General features: G+C 45.2%; 1 protein-coding gene across 4 annotated transcripts in view; it reads left to right on the top strand.

Moving 5' to 3' along the window:
- The first annotated feature begins 5,492 nt into the window (after positions 1-5,492).
- Positions 5,493-27,277, top strand: part of LOC132438360 (zinc finger protein 300-like) — a 32,460-nt gene continuing 10,675 nt past the window's right edge. Inside the window, exons 1-5 of one of the 4 annotated variants that reach the window (XM_060032490.2) lie at positions 5,493-5,700; positions 9,724-9,766; positions 16,709-16,835; positions 17,122-17,217; positions 19,683-22,457. In XM_060032490.2, coding sequence (XP_059888473.1) covers positions 9,758-9,766; positions 16,709-16,835; positions 17,122-17,217; positions 19,683-20,779 — 1,329 coding nt within the window. In that variant the 5' untranslated portion in view covers positions 5,493-5,700; positions 9,724-9,757 and the 3' untranslated portion in view covers positions 20,780-22,457. Of the gene's footprint in view, positions 5,701-8,499; positions 8,661-9,723; positions 9,767-10,194; positions 11,566-16,483; positions 16,836-17,121; positions 17,218-19,682; positions 22,458-27,277 lie in introns of those variants that run through there. The other 3 variants (XM_069541436.1, XR_011246727.1, XM_069541435.1) reach the window with 3 other exon arrangements.

The raw sequence follows: 27,277 nt of genomic DNA, 5'->3' as shown, positions 1-27,277 counted from the left end.
CGTCCGACATGGAGCCCCTCAGAGAGCAGACTTTCTGGGACGAGGCCTACAGCTAAGACCAGGTTGGACTTTCAAGACTGGGGAGCCCATAACCCGCCACTCAAAATGGCGCCGGGATGGGAACAGATCGGATCAGATGCGGCGGGAAACCACCAGGGCCACTGCCGGCCCGGCAACACCACGAAGATGGTGTGTTCATGGCCAGCCTGCAGGTGCACCGGGGCTGCCAAAGGAGACACCTCCTTGCCAATCCACGTCGCCACGCGTGCCCGCCCACGCCAGCCCCCCCGTGGCCGGAAGCGCCTCTGGCTGACCGGAAGTGCCTTGCCGCAGAGGCTGCCGGGAATTGTAGTTCCACCCCAATCCAGGGGCGCCTACGCAGTGCAGGGGTGTCCGAGTGTGATCTGCGCACTTCCGGACCCCAGTCTGGTATTACGGCGTCCAGCACCTCGGACCTGGCCGGTTCTGAGGTCTCCGCGGCACCTCGGACTGGTGGTTCCCTCGGCTCCCGGCTGTAGGGAGGGCACGTGTGGCGGAATCCACGGCTGCATAGCCAGGCGGGCGCTAGGAGGGGGGGTGCTCTGTGCGGGGGGTCCGGGGGGGGTCTGGGTGGGCGGCTCCGTCTGACGTCTTCTGCGGAGGGTCAGGGTTTCTGTCTGGTGTGGGCTGGGGGCCGCAGGCTGACTGGGTCTCACTGCTTCTCTGACCTCCCACAGCTCAGCCTCTTCTGAGCCCACCATCCACAGGGGGCTACCGCAGGGTACCCAGTGATAGCCTTGGCCTCAAGGAGCGGGGGACTAGCTCTCCCGCGAATGGTCACCCCTTTTTCCCGACGGTGGATTTGTTTCTGACCTTTGACCTGGAGCTTCTCTGCTCACGCAGGTCCCTGAACTCCACTCAGGCGTCCAGACCTCCTGTGGGTGAGGAGGGAACTGCTGAGGAAAGGCCCCCCTTCTCTCCAACCCTCCCTCCCTCCTGCGGACCTTACATCCAGCCAAGGGTAGGCTCTGAGCTATGAGGGCAATTAAGGAAGTTTGTGAAACGATTGTTATTTCAGGGGTCTACAGTGTCAGTATTCATCTGACTAGCCTTTAGAGTGTCTGGGTCAGCCCATGGGGAAGCACCGGGTGGCATCCGTGGCTGGGGTCCTATGGAGATGTCAGTCCTGTAAACAGATGAGGGCCCTCAGGGTATGCGTGCCCTGGTAGTTATCTCTACTGGATGAATGGACATCCTGGGAGGGAGGTCGGCTCCTACTGGGGGAGGCGGGGCTAAAGATCAGACTTAAATAGGGTCTGCGTAGGTGGAAGGGGGCAAAAGGGTATTCCAAGCGGAGGGAGCCGCATATGCAAAGGTAAGAGGCTTAAACCGAGGGGGTACGGCTGGATTCCGCGCTCTGGAGTAGCCCTGAGGTGGTGAGGGAGCAGATCAAGCTAGCTTAGGGGGTGTGGACTGGGTCCTGTTGGTGCCTGAAGTGTTTTAAGCAAGGCATTGGCGCGGTTATACTTGTTTTTTGGTCGGAATGTATGAGCAGCTGAATAAGGTAGTGAGAGAAGAGTAGAGGCGTCGTATCTCAGATTTGTGAAGCCGTAGCGGCGCCGGGTCTCGGGAGTGAAGGTGGGGTAGTGTGAGCGCATCTGTTTGCAGACAGAGAAAGTTCAGTGTAGTCTGTTCTTTTAAGGCAGTTGGTGAAGAAAGAGAGCAACGTGAGGGTGGGAAGTGATGCAGAAATGATGGAGGATTTGTCCGTCTTTGATTCTTTTTTGTTCAAGTTGGGACAGATTTGAGCTGTGGGAAAAAACTGAAACTGGTACTGTAGTTTTAAATCTTGATAAGGTCAAATGTATCAGGTTTTTCCATTATGCCTTGAACTTGGGTTTTATTGAAGGAGTTTCCCCTACTGCAATCCATAGTTCTATATATATATTTTTTTCCTACTATTTATAACAAGTTATATTAGGAAATATCTCAAATGCAGCATGCAAAGTAGAAAAAGAAAGAAACCTTTGTGCTTATCATCTAGACTGAGCAAATGTTAAAGGTTTATTTGCTTCAGATTTTCTGAAGAACTAAAATCTCATAAATACTTGAAGGCTTTTTGCACCCTCCCTGTTGGATTTTCCTTCTTCTCACTCAGAGGTAACTTCTGAAATTGCTATGTATCCTTTCATGTTTTGTTTTACTTACAAATATGAATGTAGCCATAAACAATATATACGCTTGTGTTGTATATTCATCACCTTCGCCTGTATTTCTTTTGGATTTTCTTCTTATTTATTTTTAGTGTGTTGTCTAGATACAAATCCGTTTTGCCTTGTGCACATTGCAAAAATTTTGAATGGAATTTGATTGGACCTAATGTTTCTTTGATGGGTATATTTTTGAGTATGGATCCATTTCACTTAATGTTCTGTAGTTTATTTGGTTTTCTGTTGCTTTGTTAATTTGATTAATTTATATTTTTCTGGAAAGTTGTCCAATTTAATTTCAACGTAATGGCATTATTTATAATAGTCTCATAATTAAAAGAAAACTCCAGTCTATCTGTAATTGTCTCCTTTTTCATGTCCAAAAATTGTTTCTTTTTTGCCTTTTCTTGTTTTCTTCATCAGTCCTGCCTGAAGTTAGTCTATTTCATTAGTTTAAAATACAAAACAACTCTTTTATTAGTTGTAATAAATCCTTTCCAAGAATTGAATTTAGTTTTTTCTTTTTAATTTTTCATTTTGGGCACAATTTCAGAATTACAGAAAACTCATAATAGTAGAATGGTGCAAAGAATTCCTAAATACCTTTCATCTACATTCCCCAAATGCTAACATTTTACCACATTTGTATAGGGGGTTCCAGGAACTGGATGGATTTCAGGGCCAGTTAAGGAAAAAGATGTAAACATGAAGTGGCAGGAACACATGCAAAGATTATTTACGCGTGCATGAGGGAGAAAGGGGCCTCTTGCAGCATGAGCCCACCCAGAGGCTGGGGCCCAGGGGCCACTTCCCAGAAGAGAGGAGGATGAGGGAACCCCGGGGGGTATCTCTGGGTCAAAGCCACTTGGGGTCTTTATAGCCACATGGTTTATAGCTATCAGAAACTGGGTGTGGTTTCACAGGGTGGGTAAAGCATGCAGCTTCTAAATGACTAAAAATGTGCTGATAGTTGGACTGTGTTTAAAACATTCACATGTGTTGACATTTGGGTTTGGGGCTGCTGGTCTTTTGAGCTATTGGTCTCAGTCTGCCGTGAAGAAATAAACCACCCAGGGGCCATCTTTGGCTCATTGCTAATACAGTTAGCTTTATCCTGCTTTTCCTCCCCCCGCTATACATATATGTGTGTGTGTGTGTGTGTGTGTGTGTGTGTGTGTGTGTGTAAATACTTCAATGTGCATTTCCCAAAAACAATGGCATTCTGTCACACAACCACAGTATAATGATCAAAATCAGGAGATTAACATCGATGCAATACCATTGTCTAACCCACAGATCTTAGTCACATTTTACTAGCTGTCTCAATAATAATTTTTCTAGCTAAAGAAAATCCAGGATCATGCATTGCATTCCCCCCCACATCTCTTTAGTTTCCTTTACTCTGGAACAGTTTCCCAATCTTTCATTGTCTTTAATAACACTGACGTTATTGAAGAATACAGGCCGGTTATTATAGAACATTCCTCAGTTTAGGTTTGTCTGGTGTTACATCATGATTAGATTCAGGTAATATATTTGTGGCAGAATTTTTTTTTAAATCTGCTTAATTATTTCTTTTAAAATTTCTTCTCATACTTGTCTTTTTTTTTACGTCTTTTGAGTTTATTCTTTTTTTCTGTGCTAGCCTCCTGCATTGAATGTCATTAATTTCCAGTTTTAATTTAATGCCTATCTTAGGGCTATAATTTTCCTTTATGTGTTTGTAAATATCTACCAATTTTGGTATGTACTAGTTTTGTAGTCGTTGTAAATATTTTTGCATTCTTTTTATTTTCTGATTTTATTACTTTTTGGTTTAGAGAGTGGCATCTATGCAGTATTGATTTTTAAAAGATGGGTTTAGGTTTATTTTTTAGCTTGTCAATTTTATAACTGTATCAGATGCACTTTAAAAAATGTATATTTCTCTAACTATTGAGTTCATTCTTCTGTCTGATCCAATAGGTCAAGCTTTTAAATTGTTATTCACATCTTATATATTCTTACTGGGTTTTTTTTTGTATCTTAGATCTTCATTTCTAAAAGTATATACTAAACTCTTTTTGCTGTGATTGACGATTTGTCAGTATCCCCTTGTTGCGTCGCGTCAGTGTTCAGGTGCATTTGAGCTGCATACGCATCGTGTACATTTGCTGGGGACACGGACCTAAGATCGAGTTGATTTCTGGTCATTGCTTTGTCTCCTTCCAGTGGGTCGTTCTTTCTTGTTTTTTGTCTGTCTCCGAATTTTTAAAATGAATGCGACGCATTGTGTGTGGGAGACTTCTGCTGGGCCGTTTCAGCGTGCGGAGCTGGGAGTGCAGGAGTTTGGTTGCGACAAGACTGGTCAGCAGTTGCCAGCTGCGCAAGGCTGGCATTTGTTGTCGCTATGGTTACTGTCAGCCTCGGCTGGCGTGGCTCTGTGCTTGGAGCCGGCTGGTTGCTGGTCCCCGCTTCGTGGCCGGCTTCCCTCCCCGCCCCCCCCCCCCGCCCCCCCCCGGTGCCCCTTGACTCTCCTCCTGCTGGCACTCCCGCCTGCTCCTCGGTGCTGGCTGGCCTGCTGGAGGAGGGGCAGGGTGCTCTTTGTGTCTCAGTCTCAGGAGGGTCCTGGGGTCTTGGGGATGCTGCCCCTCCCCGCGAGGTTGGCGGCTCTAAAAGTCTGAGCCCAGGACCTATGTCTGCCCCTCTCCCATGGGGATAGTGTGTGTTTTTCTTTTTCCTGCCACATGCCGTGGGTCTTACCAGTGCTCTGGGAGCAACAGGGTTTTGCTAACCTTCCCCCAGCAACACAGGGCTTTTGTTCCTCAGGAGAGAAATTTCGGGAAGGATGGGGCTTCTCGGGTTTCCAGCAATGGCAGCCACTCCCCTCCTGTAGGCCTTCACTACCCAGGGAGTCTCCACGTGGTCTCCAGCTCCGCCCTGTCCGTGTTCTTCCTCTATATCTGTATAACAAACAAATCACCACACATTTAGTTGTTTAAAGCAGCTCACAGCTCGGAGGCCAGACGTCCCAGTGGGATGGCCACGCTCTCTGCTCGGGTCTCTAAGGCCAAAATCAAGGCACTGGACGGGGCGGCCTCTTCTCTGGCGCTCCGGGGGAGAGTCCGCTCCAGGAGTTCGGGGTCAGGGGAAGTGAGTTTCTGGCGGTTTAGGTCGGAGGCCCCTGCGTCCCTGCCCACTGTCGGCTAAGGGCCTGTCTCAGCATCTTCTCACACTCACGTCTGTCTTCAAAGCCAGAGACGATGCACCGGCTCCTTCTTGGGCTTTCGTTCTTCCAGACTCCCCCTCTGACCCCCATCCGTTTCCAACTCAGAGGTAAAGTGTCCTGCCGATATTTTGACCCGAGTCTCACTATGTCGTCTATTTATTTGCAGGTTTTCTTAGTGTCTTTGCAAAGGCTTAGAATCGGACTGTAGCCAGGGCGGCTCTGTCCTGTCTGCATAGTCAAGCTTCTTTCTACCCGCTTCTACCTGCAGAGTCTCCGAGGCCGGAGCTGAGCCTCCAGCTGACGGTAAGTCCTCAGCAGGAGAGCAGAGCTGTGTCGATCAGAATAGGTCCCGGTCCTCAAATCCCAGGCGTAAGGAAGGTGACCCGGGGAGCAGCCATCTCCTTGGCAAGGGGGATCCCTCTCTCATCCCGCTCCGTAGCTTAGGGCTGAAGTTGGAGGCTCACAATCTGGGGCAGCCCCCCGAAAAGTGCCCCTACAACAGCCCGGGACCCGCTTTGCAGGCAGAATTGGGGTGATGTCATTGCCTTAGGGGATCATCTAGGACTTGATTTAGGGGAAGGTTTGGTAGGAGGAGAGGGGGTGGTCTCTTGCTTCAGGGCGTGAGAAGCATGAACTAGCAGGGAAGGGACCCCCATGGCTCTGAGGGTGAACCCCCCAACCACCAATTCCTCTCCACTCATTCACGTTTACTCTCATTCTCTGCTGTCCATCCAGCTAGATGTGTAGCTCCTCCCATCCCACTGTCACCTCCGCACCTGACTTCTAGTGACCTCTAACCCCACCCCCCCTTCTAGTTGAGTCAAGGCCCAGACGTTGCTTCCTTAACCTAAGAGTATTTCGTTTTTCCTTCTCCTGTTAAAGACGAAAGAAAATGGGCGTGAGAGAGGTGTTCAGAGCCACCCAGCTTACTAGAGGCCGAGCCAGCACTAGCCCCCAGGGCTCCTGTCCGGAGGAGGCTGGGCGGGGCCCTCATCGCTAAGCCCCGCCCCTCCCCACCCTCCACCCCTTCAGACCTTCTCACGGATTTCCTCTCCTCCAGGGGCAGGACTCTGATAGGAGGTCATGGAGAGAGAACCCAGTAAGATGATATATGTATATTTTTATGCCATACTTAAGTATTAAACAATGAGCACGTTTACTGTTGAAAAAATTAGAAAATGTGGAAAACAAATCCTGCCGTGTGAAGGTAACCATTGCTAACATTTTGCGTGTTTTCTATAGAAGTTTTTTCTTTACATGTTTATGAAAACCCATTCCATGACGATGAAGCAGGAAATGGAGTAGAGGGTCACAGACCACTGTTTTTGAGCCACGCTGTTGGGCCCGCCTTCCTGTGTTAGCTTCCTGGGGCCGCCATCACAAGTACCACAGACTGAGCGGCTTACACAACAGAAACTGAGTCTCACACAGTTCAGGAGGCTGGAAGTCTGAGATCAGGGTGTGGGCAGGCTTGGTTCCTCTGAGGCCACGAGGGAGGACCTGCTCCAGGCCTCTCCCCGAGCTTCCGGAGCTCTGCTGGCAATCCGTGGTTTCTGCTGCATCACCCTGACCTCTGTCTCTGTGTCTAAATTTCCCCTTTTCATAAGGACACAGCCATATTGCGTTAAGATCCACCCCAGTGACCTCATTTTCACTTGATCGTCTGCAAGGACCCTCTTACTAAGTAAGGTCATGTTCTGAGGTCCTGGGGGCTAAACCTTCGACAGAGCTTTTGGGGGAACACAATTCAACCCATTGTACTTCCCCTCCAGGATGCTATCTCAGGGAACCCCATAGCTGTTGGGTCACTTCAGGTTATAATAGAATAGGCCCCTCTCAGTTGCCAGCTGTCTGTGAACATCTTACTCTCATGTCCAGTCTCCAGCTTCTCCCTGCCCCATGTGGAGCCAGAGGTCTGGGGCCTCGCCATGGGAAGGGCATGTGATCTGTTCTGTCTCTGCTCCTTGACTCTTCCTTCTCACTGGATTCCCTCCTTTCTCCTCCAGGGTCAGGGTATGAGGAGGGGAGAGTAGAGGAAAAAATAGCTCAGAATTTCCCCTGCTTGGTGTTATTTGTAGCTCTCACCTGCCTAGTGCTGGCTGCCCTCAACTCTGCAGTTGGCCATGTGATGGCCCTTTGTCGGGGTGCCCAGCCTGGGACACCAGCAGTGGCTCTCTGCAGACCTCCATGCTCTTGGCTCAGTGGTCCTGCCCCTCAGGACCGGCTCTCTTCACCCTGCCAGCAGCCTGCTTCAGCAGCACCCCTGCAGTAGGGCTTTAAGCCCACTTAGCTTCCCCACCATCCACTTGGCTCCCCCGGGAACCCTCCCATCCTTGATCCAGCAAACGTGCAGCTGGCTTCCGCTCCTGCGCCCTCCCCTCCCCTGGCTGCCGTGGGGAGCCTCTGACTTCTGAATTCTTCAGCTGGAGAGCTGACTCCTGTTTCTGGGTTCCTGCATGCCCTAAACATTCAAAGGAGCCCCCCTCTGGGGAGCTTCTGCAGCTGGACATACGCCAGCTTGGGGCTGTAGTTCTCCCTTTTTCCAGGCTCCCTCCAGCACCCATGAACAGTTTTCTTGGAGCACACCCCCTCTTGGCTTGCAAGGGGAGCAATCCCCGACTAGGACGGGAGGCAAGCCCACGGTACACTTGCTCAACAGACAGCTCTCCTTCGATAATTCCCTCCCCCAAAGGAAGGAATCTGTTAGGGTGTGTCTGGAAGCTCCTCCTTAGAACTTGGGGTGTTTGGGATTTAGCTGAAATTTCCAGGCACGTGGGAAAAAAATCCCATCCATTCTCCTGTTACGCATCTGTGAGTCATATGCTATGTATCCTGCTTCTTTCACTTGCTGGTGTTGTTGGAAGATCATTCCATGTCAAATATTTATAATATTTTAAGTTGATTCATAGCTTGGCATGCTTTAATTGTATCATAATTTATTAACCAATCTCTTATTTTTAAGCACTTAGGTAGCCTCCAAATTTTTTAAAAAAGACATCCTCAGAATTCTTTATGGAGTTTCTGTAATTCTAGAGTTTTAGTGTCTCTGCAGAATTCTTGGATCAAACTCCAGTGTGTCTCTGTCCTGAGTAGGAACTTACCTAGGACCAACCTCGTGTCTATTCAGGAGAGATAGGTGTGGGGTCCAGTTGATGCTTCCAGCCACAGTAAATTTGCTCCTGAACCTTCGTGTTCCGGTTCCCTGGGAAAATGAGGAAAGGAGGAGGGCTCAGGAGAAGTCATCAGATCTTGTCCCATATTTGGTAAGTGGCAGAGCCAGAACGGGACCACTTCCTGGGCAGAGATGAGCACAGTTCAGCCCAGAACAGGTCTTAATAATAAAATTTACTGTCGAGAAACTACAACTACGAGAGGAGAAGCAAACAAAACTTAGCAGGATCCACGGATAGTACTGAGCGCCCCAGGTTAATAGACCTCCAGTTGCCTTAGCTAAGTGCCATTGAATGGACTCCACCTTCTAGAACCCATTTTTATATTTTCCTGTGAATTTGCTCAACAGCAGGGGCAGGAATGGTGATAGAAGCTTTGGGTTAGAAGATTAGTAGGCTACAGATATTTTTAAAATGATAATTTTAAAGGCATGATCATATATGAAATGCCCATTTGTCATAGAAGAGCTTAGAAGATTCATCTAAGTACAAAGAAAAAAATGTAAAATTGGGCATTATCCAACTGTGCAACGCTAACTACTACTTGCATTTTGTCTTCCATCATTTCAGAGACTATTCTGTGTGAGTGTGTGTGTGTGCGTGTGCGTGTGTGTGTGTGAGATCAAATAGTTTTCAACCACCTTTTTCAGTTGCCAGTATACGATCAATAAATTGTCTTCTATGGTTTTATTTTTATTAGCTACATGATGTTTATTTCTCTTTGGTTGTGGTATATTCATTTAACTCGTCCTCTATAGTTGGATATTTAGTTATTTCTGTTTTTTCAGAGTTTTACCAGATTGTAATAAATATCTTGGCCGCTAAATCTTTGCCCGAACTCATGACTGTTTCTTCAGAATAAATTTCTATTAATTAAATTTCTGGGTAGTGGCAGGGGAGGGTAGTAAATTGCACATTGATTACTGCGACTCAGGGATGTGTATTCATTAAGTAGAAAAATAATTCAGGTTCAAGCCTCAAAGTTGGGTCCCCATCACATTCCAAGGTGAGGGCTTTGCTCTGATAAACGGGGTTCTTGGGAGGAGCCCCCATGCCACCCCGTGCCTGGGGTGTTAGAGCAGTTGACTCTGAGGCTGGAGGCAAGCTTGGCCTCTCATGTCCTCTTCTCCCCCCACCCCAATCTCTGCCTCCACAGGTGTCTGCTTTTCCCAGACCAGCAAGGAAGGACCATGTGCCAGGTGAGTGTGGCATTGCTTCCAACTGCGCTTCTTGTTTTACCGTGGATTTCAGGTTGCTTGTAAGAATTAATCCAATCAAACGCAATGCAAACAGAAATCAGGATCCGTGAAAATAGGAAGAGAGCGGACGATCAAGGCCATGGGAAAGGCAGGGTGGGGGCAGTACAGAGGCTGCTGCAGTTTATTAGCTGCTCTCTAAATTTATGCCTGACATGCCCGGCACTTTAAAAAGACAGATTCCATCCCATATATGACTTGTGTTGTCTGGGACAAGCATATCACCTTCTCAGGGGGAATAAAGCTTTTTAGGATATTTAGACATTTATGTGATGGGTCTTCATACGTGAGATATAGCAGGCAGGTTCCTCAATGATAGCAACATTCAAATAAACACAACAGCAGATCTCCTGTGACTTTTTTTTTTCCAGTATAAAGAATGGATGTTGTGCCAGTGCAGAAATCTGTGATTACAGTTGTTGGAGGAATCCAAACACTCAGGTCTGCATAAACAGCTGTTACGGTCCACACTGACCTAGATAAAACACTGAATGATCTAGAGGAACGAGTGAGTGGCATGTTCTTCAAACTGCTGTTCATAATCATTTTTGACACAGATGGAGCTTAAACAGCTCAAAGCTTCCGTCTTCGGCAGGGGCAGGAGGGAAGATTGTGCGAGCTCGCCTGCCTCCTTCTCTCTCCGTGACTTAGACCTCACCCATTGCCCTTGACCTCCCTTGCGTCCTTTCTCACCGGTCGTCATTATCTTTCTTCAGACATCATGATATCATTGTGTTCTGTCAGCCGGTCATCCTCACATGCCTCTGTTCCTAAAGGGCCTCCCTCTTTACCCCGGGCTCTAGGGTTGCATGAACTTGAAGTGCACTGGTCAGAATCCTGGAAGTTACAAGAGCGCGAAACCCAGCTAGAGCTAGTTGAGGACAAAGACAAAAATCTAGGCAGCACCCCAAACTGGGAAGAGCAGGCGTGCAGCTGGGACTGGGAGAGTTCCGCCCAGGGACCCGGATCTCACCAGGTGTCTCTCTTGTTCTCTTGTCCCTGTTTCTGTGACTCTTTTTCTCATGCCGACTTCATCCGTATGGCCGGAAATAGGGTGGCCATCAGCTCTCACATCGACAAGTTCTGCCGCAGAATGGGACGAAGTCTCCTTTCATAGGGCCAGTTTGAAAGATCTTTGGGAAAGACTGGGATTGGTCCTGCTTAGTTCGAGGGCTGAGGGGCTGGGTCTGCAGAGGGGCGCTCCCAGGAGCACCATGTGCTTGGGGTGGGGAGGAAGGAGGATGTTAGTCCCAGAGGAAGATGAGACCTGGTGGATAAACGTTGCAGCTGTCCACTCCAGGAAGGCAAGCACTCACAGGGTGTTGGTTTTGAGCTCAGGGACCTGTCTTTTTTGCTGCAGAATGCTCTATCTACAGGCGCTTTTTTTTTTTAATTGAAGTATAGTTGACTTACAGTGTTGTGTTAGTTTCAGGTGTAGGGACCTGTCTTGATGGGAGTGTCTGTGCTTAATAAAGCTAGGACTATCTGGATATCTGACACCAGGAACATCTGGGACAGGACCAATCTGAGAGGTTGAAAACCAGGTGGTGACACCACAGCCTCCTCAGAGGAGAGCGCTGACCACAACATGAGGCTGTCAGACCTGTATGTGAAGCTGGACGTTTCATTTGGTGTCTTCTGGGGGAAACTTTTGTTTTGTAGGAAACCAAGTCTCACTGGGAGCTTCTCCCTGTTATGGCTATGTGTGATAAAGATAATGACAATAAAACTTATAAAACTATCTGTTGAGCACTTATGTGCCGGTCTCTGTGTTTTTCGTATATTGTTTCATGAATAAACCTGTGAGATAGATATTACCATTAACTCCTTCCCTCATTTTACAGATGAACAAACTGAGGCTAGAGATGATAAAATCCATTAGGCGATGGAGCTGGGATCTGAATGCAGGCAGACAGACAGACATAGAACTGGGCCCTTAATGATTAAACTGTAGTTTTATCTACCAATAGCAAATTCCCAGCAAAGGAATCCAGTAGTATTGATGTGTTCTAGACATGCATTGTTCATCACGGTAGCCAGTAGCCACAGGTAGATACTGAGCATCCAAAGTGTGGTTAATGTGACTGTGGTTCTGAAATTTTCAATTGCATTTCAATTTAAAAACTGAATCAGAGTAAATATTTTTTCAGGAAACACAACTTTGTTTTGATAGGACTACATTTCAGCAAAGTGAAACTGAAAATAGTGTCTGAATTGAGATGTACCTTACGTGGAAAATACACACCAGGTTTTGAAGATGTGATATGATTAAAAAAGAATGAAAACTATATCAGTGATTTTAAAATAATTATGATATGTTGAAATTATATTTTGGATAGATTAGGTTAAAGAGAGATTAAAATCTTTTTTTTTTTTTTTTTACTGTTTAAAAGTGACTATTAGAAATTTTTATTTATTTTTTTTATTATTATTATTTTTTTTGGTACGCGGGCCTCCCACTGCTGTGGCCTCTCCCGTTGCGGAGCACAGGCTCCGGACGCGCAGGCTCAGCGGCCATGGTTCACGGGCCCAGCCGCTCCGCGGCATGTGGGATCCTCCCGGACCGGGGCACGAACCCGTGTCCCCTGCATTGGCAGGCGGACTCTCAACCACTGCGCCACCAGGGAAGCCCAGAAATTTTTATTTTTTTAAACCACTTTGTGGTATGATTGACATTCAATCTGTACATATTTAATGTACACAATTTGATGAGTTTACAGATAAGTGTACACCCATGAAACCATCAGCACGGTTAAGGCCATAAACTTATCCATCGCCTCCAAAAATTCCCCTCCCCCACCTTTATAACTTTTTTTCTTTTGAGGTAGGAGCATTTAACATACGATCTATCCTCTTAGCAAATTTTTAGGTATACAATACAGTATTGTTAAACACAGGCATGATGCTGCACAGTAGATCTCCAGAAGTTTCTCATCTTCCATATCTGAAACTTTGAATCCTTTGACCAACCTTCCATTTTCCCCCTCCTCCCAGCCCCTGGTAACCACCATGCTACTCTCTAATTCTATGAATTTCACTATTTGGGATTCCTCATAAGAGTGAGATCATTGTGGTATTTGTCTGGCTTATTTCACTTAGCATAATGTCCTTCAGGTCCATTTATGTTGTCACAAATGGTGGGATTTTCTTTCTCATGGCTGAATAATATTTCATTGTATGTATATATATATATATATATACCACATTTTCTTTATCCATTCACCCACTGATGGACACTTGGGCTGTTTCCATCTCTTGGGTTATTGTGAATAATGCTGCAATGAAATGGGAATATAGACATCTCTTTGATACCCTGCACTAAGATAACATCATCTGCAAACAGATACCTTTATTTCCTCATTTCTGATGTGGATGCCTTTTATTTCTTTTTCTTGCCTAATTGCTCTGGCTGGACTTCCAGTACTGTGTTGAATAGGAGAGGCAAGAGTGGGCATCCTTGCCCTGTTCCAGAACTTAGGGGGAAAGCTTTCAGCTTTTCACCATTGAGTATGGTGTTAGCTGTGGGCTTTTCATAAATGGCCTTTATTGTGTTGAGGTAAGTTCCTTCTATACCTAATTTGTTGAGAGTTTTTATCATAAAAGGGTGTTGAATTTTGTCAAATGCTTTTCATGCATCCGTTGAGATGATTATGTGACTTTTATCCTTCATTCTGTTAATGTAGTGAAACACAGTGATTGGTTTTCATATGTTGAACCATCCTTGCATCCCAGGGATAAATCCTACTTGGTCATGGTTTATGATTCTTTGAACGTGCTGTTGAATTTGCTGTGTTAGTCTTTTGTTGAGGATTTCTGCATCTGTGTTTATCAGGGATATTGGCCTGAGTTTTCTTGTGGTATCTTTGGTTTTGATATCAGGATGATGCTGGCCTCATAGAATGAGTTTGGAAGGATTCCCTCTTCTGTTTTTTGGAAGAGTTTAAGAAAGATTGGTACAAATTCTTCTTTGAATTTTTGGTAGAATTCACTCATAAAGTTCCTGGGCTTTTCTTTTTTGACAGTTTGACAGTTTTTTGGTTACTTCTTCATTCTCTTTATTTGTTACTGGTCTGCTCAGGCTTTCTATTTCTTCTTGATTCAGTATTAGTAGGTTGTATTTTTATTAGAAATGTATCCATTTCTCCTAGGTTGTCCAATTTGTTGGTGTATAATTGTTCATCATAGTCCTTATGATCCTTTTTATTTCTGTGGCATGAGTTGTAATGTCTCCTCTTTCGTTTCTGATCTTATATATTCCAGTCTTCTCTTTTTTTCCCCCTAGTCTAGCTAAGGGTTTCTCAATTTTATCTTTTCAAAAAACCCTGCTAATTTGGGCTTAGTTTGTTCTTTTTCTAAAGGTGCTAAGTTAGGTTGTTTATTTGGTATCTTATTTTTAAAAGTAGGTGTTTATTGCTATAAACTTGCCTCTTAGTGCTGCTTTTGCTACGTCTCCTAAGTTTTGGTTTGTTATGTTTTCATTTTCATTTGTCTTGAGATATTTTCTAATTTCCTTTTTGATTTCTTCTTTGACCCAATGGTGTTTAAGAGTGTGGTTATTTAATTTCCATGTATTAAATTTTTTCCCATTTTCATTACTATTATTGATTTCTAGCTTTGTGAATAATTTCAGTCTTCTTAAATTTGTTAAGATTTGCTTTTATGTCCTAACATATGATCCATCCTGGAGAACGTTCTGTGTGCTCTTGAGAAGAATGAGTATTATGCTGCTGTTGGGTAGAATGTTCTGTATATATCTTTTAGGGCTATTTGGTCTATAGTGTTGTTCAGTTCTGCTCTTTCCTTGTTGGTTTTCTGTCTGGATGAGAATGGAGTATTTAAGTCTGCTACTATTATTGTGTTGCTGTCTATTTCTCTCTTCTGATTTGTCCATGTTGCTTCACATATTTAGGTGCTTTGATGGTCTGTGCATACATAATTGTTACATCTTCCTGTTGAATGGACCCTTTTATAATTATATGACTTTGTCTCTTGTGATAGTTTTTGACTTAAAGTCTATTTTGTCTGATATAAGTATAGCCAGACCTGCTCTCTTTTGATTACCATCTGCATGGAATATCTTTCTCCATCCCTTCACCCAATATGTGCCCTTATATCTAAAGTGAGTCTCCTGTGGACAGAAAATTGTTGGGTCTTGCTTTTTTATCCATTTGGCCACAGTATGTGTTTTAATTTGAGGAGTTTAGTTCACTTATATTTAAAGTAATTATTGATAGGTAAGGACTTACTATTGCCATTTTGCTAATTGTTTTCTGTTTTGTAGTTCTCTTGTTCGTCTCTTCCTCTCTTTGTTGTGGTTTGAGGATAGTTTTGGTAGTGATATACTTTTTTTTCTCTTTATTTCTGTGTACCTACTGTAGATTTTGTTGTGGTTACCATGAGGCTTGCATTGAATATTTAATAGTGTTAACAGTCTGTTTTAACCTGGTAACAACTTAACTTCAATCGCATATAGAAACTCTGCACTTTACTCCCCCCTCCACTTTGTTATGACAGATTTTACTTCCTTTTACATTGTTTCCATTAACAAATCTGAGATAATTATTCTTACACTTTAGCCTTTTAACTTCTAAACCAATATTTAAAATGATTTACACACTAACATTATATATATATATATATATATATATATATATATATATATAAAATACTCAGTATAAATTAAAATTGTAATTTTGGTCCTTAATTCATTCAGAGAGAGAGAAAAGGAGGGTGAAAGGGAAGGGGAGCCAAGCCCTGTTCTGTGTACATGGAATCCTTTCTCTGCTTTCCTCTTGTTGCCACCTTAATTTTGACCATATCACATGTTGATGATTATAATTGTACCCGAACTTTATTTTTATTATTATTATTTTTTTGGCTGTGCCATGTGACTTGCAGGATCTTAGTTCCCCAACCCGTGCCCCCTGCAGTGGAAACACAGAGTCCTAACCACTGGGATGCCAGAGAATTCCCTATAATTGTACCCGAATTTTATTCATTCTCTCCCTCCCAGTGATTCCCACCTCAGTGATGCAGTGATCTTCCACATCAGTTTGTCTTTGGTAACTCCCCTTCTTAAATACTGTGATGGAGTCCCCATTGCATGTATGAAAAACCCTTTGTTTGTCCTATGATCTGACCTCTCTCTCTCTCTCTCTCTCTCTCTCTCTCTCTCTCTCTCACACACACACACACACACACACACACACACACACACACACACACACACACACACACATACACACATTCCCCTTATACTCTATACTGTCATTCCCTACTGTCATATATTTGCAGTTCCTACCAGATTTTCCTTGCCTTTGCTCAGGCCATGCCTCTTGATAGGAATATCCTTCAAACATCAGAACAATTTATTTTTCATGATTCTGCTGACATGTAACCTCCAATGAGGCTTAACTTGACATCAGGATGTTGAATTTGACTGCTGTCTTCTTTGTGTCTGTTCTGTACTTAAATGTACTTCCGTCATAGCCTTCAGTGTATTGTTACCACACAGCAGTCTCTTACATTCATCTCACTCCACCAGACTACAAATGCCCTAGAACAGAAGCAACGTGGCATTGAGCTTTCAACCTCAAGGACCATGCAGAACACCAGTGACATACCTGGTCTTCCGTAGATGCTTGCTCACTGAATGGATGGATGGATGAATGGGTGACTAGAGATCCAGAAGTGAGATATTTTCTAATGATCTTTTTTTTTCTCTCCCACGAAATGTCGTACAAAGTTAGGGGCATGCTAAGCTTCCTATATAACTTAACATGGGGAAACCTGACCTCCGAAGGTGGTAAGATCCATCTCCTCTACATCTTTGCCATAATACTCTGTGCTGAGCACTCCAGTTTAATCAGGAGTGTGCTGTTCCAGGGGTCGTTATCATTCAGAGACGTGGCTGTGGGCTTCACCCGTAAGGAGTGGCAGCAGCTGGACCCTACGCAGAGGACCCTGTACCGGGATGTGATGCTGGAGAACTACAGCCACCTGGTCTCCGTGGGTGAGGAAGGCTTCCTGTGTCCCCCCTGCCCGCCGCTTATGTCTGAGCTCCTTTCTTTTCTCTGTTACGTAAGACCCTGTTAAGTACTAAGAATGTCTGGCCTTGGGTTTCAGCCATCAGTAAGTCTTGTTCTCATCTCACCTGGATTATTTGTGAATTTTCCTCCCAAGTGAACTAGCTATTCTTTGGCTGAGATGTAAATGTTCATTAGGCAGTCTGAGCCTTCTGCTTCCTTGGATGGCCCAGGTGGCTCAGCATAAGTTTTGTAACTATTTCTTATGAATAGGGTGTCAAGTCACCAAACCAGCTGTGATCTCCAGGTTGGAGCAGGGGCAAGAACCGTGGATGAAGGAGGAAGAGATCCTCAGATGGAGCTTTCCAGGTGAGAGAGAACCAGCCTGGAGGGGGACAATGGACATGAGATTCCAGGAGGTCACAAAGCAGAACCTCAGATTATTTTTGTTTCACACATCTGTGTTAAAAGCCTTGGATCTTTGCAAGCAGCTATGGACATCTGACTCAAGACCTTGAAATGCCCAAATGATTCCTGCTACCTGCATACATCACACATCACTGCATGATTACTCTCCTTTCCCTGGATTTTAGAGAAAGACATATTCTTTTAAAGTTTATCCGTTCATTCTATTCCACTGCCCCCTTCTAAGACCTTGCTTTCTCAGTCTTTCTCTAGAATCTTCAGGCTTACGCTTGTCCCCATGGTTATAAAACAGGCTTTCTCATGCTTTCAGGGGTTCATAGATTTGTCCTATTTTAAAATAACTGTGTTATTTTGTGTCACTCATTTTTATTTTAGTTGTCTTTTCTTTCAATGCCTTAAACAGTTATTTTCTACCTTTTATATGACTTTAAATTCATCTTCTTTCAAGACCATGTAACATGTCCCCATTTTGTCTGATACGTTATAACTGAAGCTTTTCCCCCATCTCAGTGTGATCCCACAGGGAGCTGAGCCTTTGTTTTATTCATCTTTATTTCTGCACGACACACATAGTATATATCGACTAACCCCCTCTACTGTCTAGGACAAGGATCCTTTATCAAGCATCTGTTCAGGGCAGTTGTTATTTTTTTTATTTTTTATTTTTTTTAATTATTTTATTTATTTATTTTTGGCTGTGTTGGGTCTTCGTTGGCACGCGCGGCCTTTCTGTAGTTGCGGCGAGCAGGGGCTGCTCTTCATTGAGGTGTGTGGGCTTCTCATTGCGGTGGCCTCTCTTGTTGTGGAGCTCTAAGCGCGTGGGCTTCATTAGTTGCGGCACGTGGGCTCAGTAGTTGTGGCTCACAGGCTTAATTGCTCCACGGCCTGTGGGATCCTCCCGGGCCAGGGCTCGAACCCGCGTCCCCTGCATTGGCAGGCGGATTCTCAACCACTGCGCCACCAGGGAAGCCCAGGGCAGTTGTTATTAATCAGGGGGGTACCCCAGACTCACTGGGGGAGCTTTAAAAATGCCCCCTGGCTGGGTCCCAACCCAGAAAATTCTGCTGGGGAAGATCACGAGGCATTGATTTTGTCTCTTAGGAATTCAGCAGTGGGGCTCAGGGAACATAAATATTTCTAAACACAGGAATTTTCATGGTTCCACTGGGTATTAGTGCCCAAGGTGAAATAGCGGGGTATTTGTGGTTTAAAATGTAAGTAAAGGAAAAGCAAATAAATATCTAAGCATAGGATGAAGAATTCGACAGTTAAGATTCTCCAAGTAGATTCCACAGTGCTGTGGAAACCAACTTGCCCAAGGAATGTCAGTATGGGTTTAGTGGAGGGGCTGATCTGCAGGCATATGGGAAGGGGACACGTAGGGTTGGGTTGTTGGCCAGATTTGGTTTTAAGGGAACCAAATGAAAAAAACGGTCATCTGAGCAATCAGAACACAACAGGGAATCTTCCCAGGGCAAGGATGGCTTGCATTCGGTTCTGCGGTTCTTGTGTCCATGTACTGGACATCGTAAAGACCACGTAGACCCATGTGAGAATAAACCGCTGCAGAATGGACCTCTGACTCTAGGAGAATTCCTGTAACAGTTAAAGAACTTGATGCTTTGAGAAAATTAATTTGATATACAGAATGGAGGGGAAGTTAAGGTGGGAAGGGCACAGGAAGTGCAGGTGAGAGAAAAGCCTATTTGCAACCTAGGAATAAAGTGAGGGGAACTCACACTTCATTCAGCCCAAGTCCTTTGCTCCTATTTCCTAAACACCCTTCTCCCTAGAGTCCCCTGAAAACGCTGGTCTGTCTTTAGTCTTCGTTCATAATTCCTAAATACCCTTATCTCCTGATGGGGCCTCCTTATTATGCCTTCCCCTTACCTAGGGATGCTGGAGCTAGTACCGGCCTGTGATGGCCAATGGTGGCAGAATCCTCTGGCTCTGCATTCTGTGACGTCATCCTCAAATTGGTCACATTGGGGAATGCTTTCACCATGGAGAATGGTAACTGACACAGATCGGGTTTTCTTTTTCTCTTGGTGACCTGGTTCATCAGCACATCAATGCCTTGAGTCCACTATCCTCTAGTTTTTCTCTTGTGTGTGTTTTCACCCTCTTCCCAATTTAATGTGTGGACTTGATAATAGCAGAGCTTACATATATTCACCGTCAGGGTTTTATCTGTTATCAGTTCTCATTTTTTTTTTTTTTTTCTTTTCAGAAGCCAAGGGAGTAGGAAGTGTTTGTAGTAGGATTATGATTATGATTATTTAATCTGGGCAATCAGGTTTGAAACCACGAAGTTAATCCTCCTTCCAAACATTTCTGAAATAGTTTAGTTCTGTGATGTGCTCCTGGAAAGATAACACGTTTGTGTCCTTATTTATTTTTTTCCCTAGAAGTTTTGCAAGTTGATACCCAAGTAGAGAGACAACGGGAACACCAAAACAAACTTTTGAAGCAAGCTGCACTCCTAGACAAGAAAAAATTGACCACAGAAGGGCAAAACGCATGCAACACAGTCGAAAAAAACACCTGTCAGAACACAAACGTCGTTTCTTCAGGACAACAGGTCCCTAAGTGCGAGTCATGTGGAGCAGCCTTGCCGGGTAATGCAGGCGTTACTCCTAACGCGTACCTTGCAAGAAGGAGATTTGAATATGATGCACAGGGGAACTTATTTCTCTATTCTAAGCTGGAAACTCCACATTCTGGGGCACACCCACGTGAATGTAACCAATGTAGAAATGCTTTAAGCCATGACCAAGCCCTTAATGCTGATCAGAGAACCGACAGTAACGAGAAACCCCACAAATGTACCAAATGTGGGAAAGGCTTCTCCCATAAATCAGAAATCATCACCCATCAGAGAGTCCACAGGGATGAGAAGTCCTGTGGATGCAATGACCAGGGGGATGGCCTGAGGGAGGAGAAGGTTTGCCTCAGCAAAAAACGTCCGGGAAAGCACACAGACGAGAAACCCGGCGGAAATGGCAAATGCGGTAAAAGGCTCTCCCCAGAAACAAGCCTCTCCATACCCGAGGCCATTCTGGCTGGAGAGAAGCCTTATAAGTGTTCAGACTGTGAGAAAATCTTCTCCCACAAGTCACGTCTCATCGAACACCACAGATCCCACACGGGAGAGAAACCCTATGGCTGCGAAGAATGTGGGAAATCTTTCTCCCGGAAGTCATGCCTCATTATCCACTACAGAATCCACACAGGAGAGAAGCCCTATGGCTGCAGCCAGTGTGGGAAAGCCTTCTTCCAGAAGTCACACCTCATCCTTCACCAGAGGACCCACACTGGAGAGAAACCCTACGAGTGCAGCGAATGCGGGAAGGCTTTCTCCCAAAACTCCTGCCTCATCATACACAAGAGAACCCATATGGGCAAGAAGCCCTATGAATGCTCTGACTGTGGGAAAACGTTCTCCCAGAAGGCGAACCTCATCAGACACCACAGAATTCACACCAGGGAGAAACTGTACGGATAAAGTGAGAGAGAAGTTTTCATCAGGAATTCCCAACACATCTAGGAATGAAAACCCTGTGGATTTTGTGAACATGGAAAATCCTTCAGCAAGAAGTCCAATGCCACTGTGGGCAGACCTTCCTACCAACTTGGAGAACTAGGAAATGCTTATTCTCTTAAAACTAAGGATAGAAGGGTAATGATGCTCTAGAGAGATCTATTTTTATAGGATAAACTTAAGCTTAACTATGAAGTGTATCTGTGTCTACATTAACTGTGGCTATTGAGCTGTAAGTGAATAATTTAAACCATTAATATAACAGACTGAATAAGCCACAGAACAATGCCAGGGGTATGCGGGGACTATGTTCCTGGAGATGCTACATAAACAGAATTTTATTTTACTTATTTTTGAACTGCATTTGTAGTTGAACATAATTGTGAACTTGTAGACACAGATACCATAATATGTAGGATGACATCTATCAAGAGTTTCCACACTAAATTACACCCTTTTGTCTTTAATATACGTTATAACTGGGATTTACTACTCAACCGGAAGTCCATACACCGTACCACACACCATTTGGTTTTTTGTTTGCTGGCAAGTATTACAGAGCCCCCCTGGATCTGGAAACCAGCAATTCATGACATCCCCTGATCTCTCTCCATCAACTAGTTTATAAGTCATGTTAAATGAGTAAGGTTGGGACTCCCTTTTCTGGCAGTATAGTGGACCACCTAAAGTGAAAAATGTTCCACTGTAAACCACTTGAAATTATGGACAATAACAGGTGACATTCTTTTAAATGCATAATTCAGCTTGCAAGAAAATCAGTGAGGTTTCCAGGTGCCAGTTCCAGAGGGAACTGAAAAGTGTGTGAGTTGATGCTGTAAGCTTCCCTGTAGGTTTGTTTACCCAGAAGCTTGGGTGTTAAAAGCTATAGGCAGAAGGCTTGGCACTGAAATACCTCATAAATTGAGAAATTTCAAAAGCCTGTACATATAGGGAAAGGATGGACCAGAAAAAAACCTGCTCATTTGCTCAGGAAGCTTGCCTGTCTTTCCCTGGACTCTGGTAGGGAAAGAATTTACCCTGATGATTCACAAGCTGTGACCTGCACCTCTTACGAGTTAGAATTGTGAATTTGCTCTACTCATGCCCCAGTTGAAAAACTGAACAATTAACATAGAAATTTGTCCTGGTCTTTGAAGCAACTTTACAGAAGCAAACACAAACTATTCTTGGAGAAAGACACCCTCAACCTGTGTTTCCCAGGGTTCTGACATACAAACCCAAGATGAGGTCATAATCTAGAATTATAAAATGTGAAGAAAGTCAACAGACATTTTAACAAAATAAAAACCTCAAGTCTTTTAAGGTGATAGAAAAATCTGAAATTCTATAAAAATGACTGTCTTGAAAAATGATGAAAAAAAATCAAAACTGCATGAAAGCAGACACAAAGAAAGATAACTGGCTTATTTGGAAAAAGAACCACATAGCGTGTCTAGAAATGAAAAATATAGTCACTGAAATTTAAAACTCAACGTTAAAATATTCTACATGTCAAACAGATTATACTCAGCTGAAGAAAATGGGAAACAGGAAGGCAGAGCCATAAGCCAATTCACAGAATTCAGTATATAGAGAGGTGGAAAATGTGAAAGAATGGGGGAAGAGACATACAAATGAGAAGAGCAGGCACTTCCCTGGCGTCCAGTGGTTAAGACTCCAAGCTTCCACCGCAGGGGGCACGGGTTCGATCCCTGGTCAGGGAACTAAGATCCTGCACGCTGCAAAGCACGGCCAAAAATACTAAAAACAAAACAAAAAAACAGAGAGAAGAGCAAACAGGAGCTCCTTAAAGACAAAATGAAAAAAACGGAAGAAAAGTAAATATTCAAAGATGTATTGGCTCAGATTTAACAAAAGATGTGCATTAACATGCATATGTGTGTGAAATATATATGTATATATACATGCATATATAGACATGCAATATATGCCTAGCTGAATAACTAAAAATAAGTTCACATCTAGATGTACTCGATGTATATCCGTCCAGAGTCTAGCTAAGCTGCTCTCTAGTATTGCTGCCTCATCCATCGTGTTTGGTCAGATGGCTGCAGGAACCTTAAGCTGACACAAGCCCCTCGTGCAAGGACATGCCCTATAGCAGCCGCTCGGCCACAAGCAGATGTAAGTCCCTGGAGTGACTGCCCCGCAGCCCTTGTGATCAGTAGCTCACCTGCCTCCCAGTGCCGGTAAGCTTTGCGCACCCCTTAGCCAGGACCCCCGTGAGCTTACCAAAACCCTGCTCTTTGGGTTTGGATTGATCAATCTGGTCCTAACCTAGAAACCCCAGAGCACTCCCCCGTGGACCCTAATAAAGGGATGTGTGCCAAGTCCAGTCCCTGTCTGCACTCCGCCTTGACCCCCCCCTGGGGCCCCTCCCGGTGTGCTGTGTGCTTGGTCCAGGCCCTGTGAGTAATGAACTTGCCGATTTCGATTTCTCCGTGGTCTGTTGCTGAACCCACTCATCGTCCTGCACCCTGTGCTCCACTTAGCAAGTGTTAATTTCACGAAGTCTTCACAGTTGGGAACAGGATGGTAGAGTCTTGCAGTTGGCTGGTGGAGAAATGCCTTTGGCTGGCAAACGGGCTGTGGCTGTGTCTCCCACAGGTTGCTGCCCCGTGGAGGGTGAACTCCCCCAGTGGGTGTTAGACTTTGGGTGTACTTCCCCACTCCAGGCACAGACCCAGCTGCTGACTGTTAGGAGACTTGGCCCCGGTTTCCAAAAGGTCCTGTCGGGGCAGGTGAGGGCTGAGATGCACCCTGCCATGAGCACTCAGCCACCACCGACTCACCAAAGCACTGGTTCTAGGCTCCGAGGTCCCAGCTCCAGTGATCCTGCTGCCTCTGCGCTGGTGGGGGTGAGCCCGATCCCAGTGAGGCTGATTGGGACACCCTGAGGGGAAGCAGCTGCCTATGAGTCCGGCTGCCCGGGATTCCACTGCAGACCTTTATGGTAACATCCCCAAGGCCAAGTCAGTTGTCAGCGTGGCGGGTAATAGAGAATTAGAAGCTGAAACTTGGAACTGTATTGCATCTTCGAAAGTTGCTGAGTGAGTGAATCTTGAAAGTTCTTATCACAAGAAAATAAAATTTGGCAATTACATGAAGTGATGTTCACTACAGTCATGACGGTGATCATTTCGCAATGTACACAGGTCGCGAATCATTGTGTTGTACTACCTGAAACCAATAGGATGTTATGTGTCAATTATCTCTCAATACATAAATAAACTGAAACTTGAAACTTGATGCGTCTCAAGACTCAAAATATTTTGAAAGACTTTGTACAGCAGGAGGGAGAGAAAAGGGGCCAGTCAGCCTTTGAAAGTATCTAAATCTGGCCCGGAGCTGCTACTTCCCACCACAGAATTCGGCCGAAGACCCAAAATGCCACGCCGTGCAGGATCCTAGTTCCCCGACCAGGGATCAAACCCGTGCCCCCTGCAGTGGAAGCGTGGAGTCCTAACCACTGCCAGGGAATTCCCTGCATAACCTTTTAAAGGAACCTGGGGATGAAGGGCCACCATCAGCAGACGCAGGCTGGGCCTCTACCCTGACTTACCTCAACGCCAAAGCAGGTGCAGCCACCTGTGCTCAGCAACCTGACAGCTCCCACCAAGGCTCCCCACCAGGCGGTCAAATGCAAAGGTTTCTTTGGTTGTGGTCATCACTCTCAATCATGTACAGTGCGGATAACAGGACTGCTGGTGGCCCTCAGGCCTCACCCGGTCTCGGGAGATGCGCTGGAACAAATCAACCACAGCTACCAGGCCTGTTAGACTGCCAGCCCTAAGTGTCTCTTGAGTGAGGACTTCCTCATAGCCGTAGGATTTGGGAAGGAATTGACGGGGGGCTTCCTGTGTGCCTCAGGGTCCCGAGCACTGGCCTCAGGGAGAAGCAGAAGGTAAGAACTAAGACGGCACGGACAGAAGGACAGAGACCCCCTTTCATGAGATTTCTTTCTTTTTTTTGGTCTCTTCCTCCTGTCTTTCTTTTTTAAATTGAAGTATAGTTGGTTTACAATGTTGTTAGTTTCAGGTGTACAGCAAAGTGATTCAGTTATACTTATGAATCTATCCTTTTTCAGATTCTTTTCCCTTATAGGTTATTATAACATATTGAGTATAGGGACTTCCCTGGTGGTGCAGTGGTTAACAGTCCGCCTGTCAATGCAGGGGACACGGGTTCAAGCCCTGGACAGGGAAGATCCCACATGCCGCAGAGCAACTAAGCCCGCATACCTAGAGAAAGCCCGCGCGCAGCAACGAAGACCCAACGCAGCCAAAAATAAATTTAAAAAAAATTGAGAATAGTTCCTTGTGCGATACGGTAGGTCCTTGTTCGTTGCCTATTTTATATTGTAGTGTGTATCTGTTAATCCCAAACTCCTAATTTATCCCTCCCTCGCTTTCCCCATTGGTAACCCTAAGTTTGTTTTCTATAATCTAGAGATTATCATACTAAGTGAAGTAAGCCAGACAGAGAAAGACAAATACCATGTGATATCGCTTATATGTGGAATCTAAAAAATAATGCAAATGAACTTATCTGCAAAACAGAAACAGACTCACGAGATTTCTGAGGCAGCTGATAGTCATTCTGGTGTCCCACGTTGCCTGCACAGATCAGTTCTCCCCAGCCTTCGAATCAGTTTTCATAGACGTGTGGTTTCTCCAGCCAGGAGGTTAGGTAGGCGGTATTTACCGGCACTGATCTGGCTCTAAGACTTCTAGTTTCTGACCGACCCTTCAGGAGGCATTTTTAGGAAAAGTTCCCTCTCACGGAATCTGGGACCCTGGCCTTGGGGGTACAAGCAGAGCTATCAAGTTTTCCGAATGCAGTTTATTATGTCAAGACACAAACGCATTGCTTCTAAGCCTCCCTGCATTGGAAAGTTGGGTCCAAGCTGTCCAGCTGGGTTTTCACAGCCAGCTCTGATGCTCTAAGACCCCAAAGAGGAGTCAGTCTTAGAGATTCTTGTCCTTGGCAGGACTCGAGAGCCGTGTCCCCTCCCTACAGCCAGTGTGTGAGACCCCAAAGAACTCAGAGCTTGTCTAGGGCTTATTCCTCCAACAAACATTTATTAAGAACTGCCAGGGTCATGGATCTTAAAATGTAAGAACAGGATCTGCAATCTGGCTATATTATGGGGCTCACAGCCTAATTGTGAGTGGGGAAGTGGGGGACTGGGTAGGTGATTGGGAAGTGAAGCAGATGCTGAAATTACATTCTAGAGTGACAACTGTTGCAACTGAGAGGAGGAAGGAAAGGGTGCCGTTTTAGTCCGTTCGGGCGACTACAACAGAATACCATAGAGCTGGAGGCTTATAACAACAGAAATGTATCTCTCACAGTTCTGGAGGCTGGAAGTCCAAGGTCAAGGTGCCGGCAGCTTCAGTGTGGTGACAACTTTCTTCCGGGCTCGTAGACAGACTGCTTTCTTGTTGGGTCCTCACAGGGCAGAAGGGGTGAGGGAGCTCTTCCAGGCCTCTTTCATAAGGGCACTAATTCCATTCAGGAGGGCTCCACCTTCATGACCTAATCACTTCTAGAGACCCCACCCCCAATAACAAACTAATAATGGTGATTAGATTTCAACATGTGAATTTGGGTGGGGACACCTTCAGTCTACAACAGGTACAGTATCTGGACGGATCACCGAATAATACAAGAGATTTTCGTAAGTGGAAACAGAGTGTACCAGGGGCAAAAAGCAGCATGAGTGAAGGCATGATGACTTGAAGGCTTGTCTTTGTGAATAGCTTGAACCAGCCACAGTTCATTTCATGTACAACAAACTACATCGATCTTAAGGATGCATCTCTGTGAAGTTTTGCACAAACACCCACGTAACCACCACCCAAGTCAAGATATAGAACGTTTCCAGTACCCAGGCAACCTCCCTGTGCCCTCTGCCAATTCAAACCCTTCCCCCAGTTAACTACTATGATGACATCAACCGCCACAGATGAGTTTGTCATTGGCCTTTATTTCAATGGAAGCATCCAGAAGTGTTCTTTGTGTCTTGCTTCTTACACTCAGTATTACATCTGGGCGGTCCTTATTTTTTTGCCAGTAGCAGTAGTTCATTCTTTTTCATTGCTGTGTAGTATTCCATCGCATGCATATGCCACAAGCTGTTTGTATCTATTCTATGTTCATGAATGTTTGGATAATTTCCAGTTTTTGTCTATTGTCAGCAGTGCTGCCATAGACTCCTTACTCCTCTTCAAAAGATTCTGTGTGGCTACGATTCAGAGCAGTGGTTCTCAACCAGGGGCGATCCTGTCCCCAGGGGATGTTTGGCAATGTCTGGTGACATTTTTGATCATCACAACTTGGATGGGGGAGTGGTGTGTGCTACTGGCATCTTCTGGGTGGAGACAAGGGGTGCAGCTAAGCGCCCTACAATGCACGGGGACAATCCCCCTGCCACCAGAG

Source organism: Delphinus delphis, chromosome 15, assembly GCF_949987515.2.
Source record: "Delphinus delphis chromosome 15, mDelDel1.2, whole genome shotgun sequence".
Taxonomy (NCBI): domain Eukaryota; kingdom Metazoa; phylum Chordata; class Mammalia; order Artiodactyla; family Delphinidae; genus Delphinus; species Delphinus delphis.
Note: the sequence above shows the minus strand (reverse complement) of the source record. Positions and strands in the feature narration are given on the sequence as shown.